General features: G+C 29.6%; 1 protein-coding gene across 1 annotated transcript in view; it reads right to left on the reverse strand.

Moving 5' to 3' along the window:
- Window positions 1-6,797, reverse strand: part of LOC110282173 (neural cell adhesion molecule 2) — a 90,872-nt gene extending 84,075 nt beyond the window's left edge. Inside the window, exon 1 of the mRNA XM_021145022.4 lies at window positions 6,450-6,797. Within this exon, the coding sequence (XP_021000681.3) occupies window positions 6,450-6,537 (88 nt within the window). The 5' untranslated portion in view covers window positions 6,538-6,797. The remainder of the gene's footprint in view (window positions 1-6,449) is intronic.
- Window positions 6,798-7,094: the final 297 nt, after the last annotated feature.

Raw genomic sequence — 7,094 nt, forward strand, 5'->3', positions numbered from 1 at the left:
GTTCTTCACCTGTGCTATTTTCCTCATTTGCCCGATATCCTAATTATCATTGGGTTTTCTATTTCTTTATAATAAAAAAATGGTAAATTAATATTACAATTGATTTAATGATGACATTATTTTATCACCAGCGTTGAACAGTCTACCTAATTCTGAATCTACGAATTCCAATGTTCAATTCTGTAGCCTTGTAATTTCAAACTCAATCCAGAAGAGAAGGATGAAGTATAGGGATAAATTTTACCTTCGTAGATGACTTTTTCATGAAACTAACCCTCATTCGCGTTACATGGAGTGGAAAAACATGAAAACCTCTCCCCATTAGCCAGATGGTAAGTGGTCTCTTATCCATGATCCGTTTATCATAGAGGATAATTTTACGTCTGCACTATGGCCGGTGCAAGCCGAGTGCGAAATTCGTATCGATTAGCCGCCGCTGAGATTCGACCACGGTCAGCTCATAAGGAGGCGATCGCTCTATCTCTAGATCTACAACAGATCTAATGATGATATTATATTTTATTTTATAACCGTTGGTGAACTGCTGACCCAATTTTGGTTTTAAGACTATCGAAGTTGAACTCAGTAACCTTGCAATTTTGATCCCAATCCGGAATATAAGGAAACTACAGGATCAATCATTTAAAAAATTTTCCAACTTGAAGGACTTTTTTAAGGAACTAACCAGCATTCGCGTTACTTGGAAACCACGTAAACCCTCCACAGTTAGTCTGACAGCAAGATGACTCTAACCAATAATACGTCTACCACTGAGAATAGTTTTTATTAGCACTGTGGTCGGGGAGATACGGTGCGGAATTCGTACCTACCAGCAATGGCCGGGATTCAAACCCGGCTCACCTCCTTGGGAAGAAAACTATTTTTCCCTAAAACCGCCAAGGCTCAATGATGATATAAAAAATATTTTTAACTAGGTAATTAAAAAATACTTTTGTAGACTATCATACAAAAGAAATTACTCTTAATAGTGTTCTCCGACAATGACCCAGTATAACAATTTTCTATGAATTATAAATAAATAAAAAATATCAATAAAAGCCATAGCAAACTTTAAAGGAAATGTAAAACCTGCTTTAAGAGAAATAGTTAGAAATCCTGGCATTATTGCTATCACTAGTTATACATTTGTCAATTTTTCCCCCGGAATGACGGTCATAATCACCACAATATTTTAAGTCATGGGTTGAAGAAACTGTATCAATTGATTTCTGTTTACTTGCCATCCAAAAGGCAGGATTGGTTTTCAATTCCTGCCTAATATACGTTTCTCAAGGCGTCACAATTTTTTTTCCTTCTTGAGTATTCATATTCATGTTAAAATCGTTACCAAGACAGTATTTATGAATAATTTAATCATAAATCGGACATAAAACTTTTTAAAAGTATTATAGAAAAACATTAAAAGTAAACTGATAAAAAGAAAAAAAAAGAATTCTAAAAAAAATATCAAACAGGAGCGATAGCCACAACAACAAAGCATGCAATGACGACGCATGCGCACTGTTTACTATTTTTCTTAAGCACAGTTGAAAAGTGTGATGACGCCCAAATAAGGTGCGCGAGCCATCAAATCCAAAACAACACCCATTTTACCAATGGACAATAATATAATTGATTTATTATACTTAAATAACTAATTCCTTCATTTTCAAAAAGACGTTTGAAAAAAAAACGAACTCTACAGTAAGTTTGCTAGTTAAAAGTTATTGGCTCCAAAACGAAAAAAGACTATGCGGCACCAGACACCTGTGCCAAAATTAAAATCTAGTCGTCTGGTTAAATGAAAGTCTGTTTTAAATCTGTATCAAATGCATCAAAGTAGCAAATGTGCTTAAGGTAATCAGTAAGATTTTGGAGTGGAGTTCCTCCGATTAAAGTAGACAAATGAGGAAAATCACAATTATATTAATGACATCTCTTAGTATCTAAGTTTTTAAATTAGAAAACAGTCAAGAAGTGTATAATGTATAATGTATTAGTATAATGGTTAAAGGTTCTCCGCAACTGGAGTAAACAAGCACTTTTTCCAATCAGCAAAGCTTTTGCAGCAATTAGGCATATTTTTTAACTTTTATGTTTTTAAATTTCTTTTCTTTCATTAATTTAAGTTATCTTGGAAGTTAAAGAAAGATTTGGAACTATATTTAATAGAAATAATATTGCTTAAAAACCTATGCTTATTATAACATTTTATCACCTGTTAGCTTTTCCGAATAAATATGCAAAAATAATTTTCCAATAATTAATAATTTCACGATGATTCTTATAATATAATAAGAATTTTACTTTTAGTAATTTGTTTTATAGAATATTACTTTTGTTACCCAAATGTCAAATAACTAATTAATAACCCAAATAAAAATAATGCAAAATAATCCAACATAAAAATAGTACTAAATAATAATATTAAATAACCCATATAAATATAGATTAACAATTTTATTATGCACAAATAAAAGAAAGATTGAAAGTTTAACTAAAAAATATTGAAGAGAAAAAATCCCAATTCGTTAAATTTACACGTAAAAACAGTTTTTTTCTGTCTAAACAATATACAAAAAATTTTGTATTCTGTGAGATTATGAAAAAAAATTAAAATAAAACTTATAAGCAGTTTTTTCATCGATTGCTGATTTTAATGAAAAAAAATTGGAATGACTCCATAAATCAGAATAAAAAATGGCAGAACTTTAGTTTTAATGGTGTAAAACCTAGATTCTGTTATATTGTACGAAATAATTTGATCGCTTTGCTAAATAAGTTGATTAGGGAGAGTTATAAGTTGATTAAAATCGGAGTAGGAAAAAATGATGAAAAGTAGAGTTAAACTCATCATAATGCTTCTTATCCTATCGTCAGCAGTATTTCTACTAAATTTATCACTTAGAATGGAAAATATTCGAAGAAAATTCTGAATAAATTTGTCGATGGGTGTTGTCTTACATCTGATGTAAGAAGAAAGGGAAAATGAAGGGATTACAGGTGCAATTTGGGGTTGCGGGGTCCGTTTTTAACTCAATAATTGATTGATTGACTGATTAAATGTAGAGTTATTGATTCATTGATAGAATGTAGAGCACGAGATCCAAATGAGGATATGCTGCGCCAAACAATACGTTAACGCAGCGTAAAATGTAAAATGCATACTACAATTTTATTTTTTTAAAAATACATAAAGGTAGTAAAACAATAGCGAGACGAATATTCAATAAATTTCTATATAAAGCGTAGTTATATAAAGTACATGAAAAAAGGTAAAACGGTACATTGATAATAAATAAGAGTGAACAAAATCAGCTAAAATGAGCTATATACAGTATAAAAATACCAATAGCTCGCAAAAATGCGAAAATGTTAGGATGATGGATTTTACCTAACAAATCCTTCATACATACAATAGTGCTATTAAAAAAGGTAAGACGATGTTGGTCAAAACAGGGACAAATAGTTAAAATGTGATGAAGCTTAAGTAAAACGTTACAAGTGTCGCATTTGGGAGGAGATTCTCCGAACAACAGATGAAGATACGTGAGTCGAGGGTGACCGATTCTGAGATAAGTAAGCTTTACATCTGTATTTTAACTCAATAATATAAACCCTCTATTGAACGTTAGATGAGTAAAAATAAATATAACGAAAAATCAATAATTCACTAATCTACTGTTAGCTACTTTAATCGACAGTAAGTTACTTTAATTAAAAAATGAGAGTAAAATTAAATGCAATTATAAAAATGTATTGATTTATCTCATAAAATGAATTCTATCATATACCAGCAAACTCCGGTGACCAGTTGGTCTACCTTTTTAAATAAGTAGAATTTCAAATATGTCAAGATTTAAAACTGTACAGTTTACAATTAACATTAAGTTCAAGCATAAACTGCTATTGTACAATTGATACTGACTTTAACTTTTGCCTCATAACTTCGTATTGTAACATCTTTGGTATTTGGGTTATTTTTGTGAAATTTTGACAAAAATTGATATCATAATGATTTTTGTACTAAAAAGGGATTTGTTGCCCATTGCAATATATATTTGCACTTTCAACAACAAAAAAGTATTTTGATTAGTTCTCAGACGCTTTTAAGGGATACCGAAATAAATTAGCAACTTTGTTAAAATCAAACAGAGCTCTACGGTCCCAAAACCTATATGGTTTGTTTTGCAAACCATGATCTTTTCATTCGTGACTAAGTAAATTTCAATTGAACTGTGTTCTAGTGCTAAATCTTAAGAATGCAAAACAATTATTAAAACTAATTCCTCTTTAAAAAGTTTAACTTTTCAGTCAGTAATCAGATATTGAAATAAGAGAAATTAATTTGAAATTAAAGGCACGCATCAGAGCAACTTTCAGAAACAAAACAATTAAGCTTCTTATAAAAAAATAAATATTAAAAATTCACAACTTTTTTAAAAGCGCAACTATAAATTTGAGAACTTTGAGCTATCACTATAAAGCTGTCAAATGACCTAAATCTTAGATAGTTAAAATGGAATAAATGACATGTAATAGAAAACCCCAAAGAAACTAATCGGTAATTTCACTTTTAAAAAACAAAACAGCACGACTAATACTTATTTTTAACGAATAACAATAATAATGAATAAAATTATTATTATTGAGCCTGTATAAGTATCATTGAAGCAAAATATAGAACACTCTGTTCGTTGATATGAACTATTCAATTTCAACATCTTTATTCTTACTTACTTACAGCTCAGCTTGTTTCAGATTTTCGTTGTCTAAATTTGTAAACTTGTAAACTTTATTTGTAAACTTGCATGTTTCCGCTTTCATGCTTATCACGTGCTTTATATTTCAATTCATTGTTGTCAACGCGAAAAAGAAATGAGATTTTCTTTCTCATAAATTAAAAGAAATATCTATATAGATTATTCATTATCATTGTGTCAATTATAAAAGAGTTGTCTTACGAACCAACATAAACCTGCATATTTGTTTATAAATTTCACTAGGACACCTAACGTGACGTTAAAAAGTTTTGATTGCTTACAAACCATCACTAGACAATTTGCAAACACGCGTTAAACATCAACACTCCAGTTCTCGAATTACTATTGAACTTCCTCACAGACCGATTTAACAGAGAATTCATTAAGAACTTATAACAATGATGCAAAATAAAAACTATATTATAATGCCGGGATCTTACAATTACTGTTGAAATTATTGTCGTTTTCCTTTTTACAAAAGCCAACTTGACAAAAATAAATGAAAAAAAAGTTATAATAACTACATTATTTATAAGACAATTAAAAAATAAAGTATTTACATATTTTATGTAATGACAAAACAATTGATAAGTTATAAAACAATTCAAAGATCGCAAAAGCCTCAACCACTGCTCGGGTGATACATTTCGTTTTGCAGCCCAGAAACTTCGAATTGCAATGAAAAAAATAAAATAAAATTAATATTTGATAACTAGTTAAAAATTATTAACTGTTAAACTTGTGGTACGATGAGACCCACACTGCAGGCAGCGAAAATGCAACTACAGAACTCATATTTGATAAGCTGAATGATCGATCATATATAAACTTAACAGGGGTATTTACTTTCATTTTATTTTTTCATTTTTAAATAGTTTACTTTAAAAAAAATCATTTCCTTTTCAAGATCTTTATTTCAAAAGCTCCTACATGACTTCTTTCCAAAAGTATCAAAAATTTTTTTAAAAAAGGAGAAGAGAAAATATATGCTGAAAGATATAAATTGTATTGGGACGCAAGAACTCTCATGAATTGTCACTAACTTTACCTTTTTCATGTTAAGGTTTAAAATTTTATATTGTTGAAATGTTTATTGATTCACATGTTTATTGTTCTTTTTTGTTCATTTTACCTAAATTGTTGAATTGTTTTTTGTTATTTTTCTGCTCCTTTGTGATGCAGTGAGCTGTCAAATTTTCTGGATTGAATTCCTAATAAAGCCATATGAAGCACAGATGTCACATTTACATCGAAATTTTTATACTTATAAAAGACTTAAGAAAGATTTTTTTTTACAGTTAATTATTTTGAAACTCAAGTAGGAGCCCATATCACCATGATTAACATAATGAAAAAATATCCTTGCATAAAATTATACCAAATATATTTTATCAGCAAAATTATAATTCTTTTTGATATTTTTATTTATTTTATTACAATATTAAAAGTTTGTTGAAATTATATGTTTTATTGAGGGAGAAAAAATTAAGAGCAAGAAGCAACCACGGAATAAATGTTTTTTTTTTTGAAGATCAAGAAGTAGCTAACAGAAGAAAATATTCATTCAGTTAAAATATAACCGTTTTTTTTTAAATAGAAACTTTTATTGAGCGTGTTCAATGATTATTTATTGAACGAATATTTTTAGCATTACTCTGTCAATTGATGCTTTATCTTAATTCTTACCTGACGTATTACCGTATCCAAATCTCACGAGTGTCACTAACAATAATATAATCCAGATAAAAGATTTTTTCCTCGATACAAGCCACATGGTTTATTAGTACACGGTATGCAACTTTAAATCTTTTCTCTTATTTTTCAATCATGACTATCTCTTATTTACTAAAATTTCTGTTCACATTTTGCAACACTTCAACATTTTAAGCAAACTTTTATTGTGCGCCAATCGCGTGAAGTTGTGAATGAGAGACGAAGAAATCCTCTCGCTTGCAAAGTTAAAGCGGTGTTTGCGGTGTAGGCAGAGGGAGCGATTTGCAGAATCTCGCACTTGCGGATTGTTCCACTGAGACTGAGGGAGGATGGTCCACATCGATCCTATTTCATCGTTTCAAAATACTTCAGGTTAGTATTGAGTGACCAGTTGAAATTTTTTTTTTTTAGAACTTTTTCATCTGATTGTTTTCGTAAGATGGAGGATAGAGACAAAATAAATGCGCAGAAAAATATTAACGAAATGTGATGGGACATAAAAAGTTATGAAAAAGAAGGATACAGTTTTATCAAACTTTTTATTTAGAGTTTCCCAAAACACTAAAAAAAATTTTGCACTGTACTATAGTTAAATCAGTTATTTTAGCAATTCTGGAC

This window comes from Parasteatoda tepidariorum, chromosome 3 (assembly GCF_982258835.1).
Source record: "Parasteatoda tepidariorum strain Cologne lab strain chromosome 3, Ptep-v5.0, whole genome shotgun sequence".
NCBI lineage: Eukaryota > Metazoa > Arthropoda > Arachnida > Araneae > Theridiidae > Parasteatoda > Parasteatoda tepidariorum.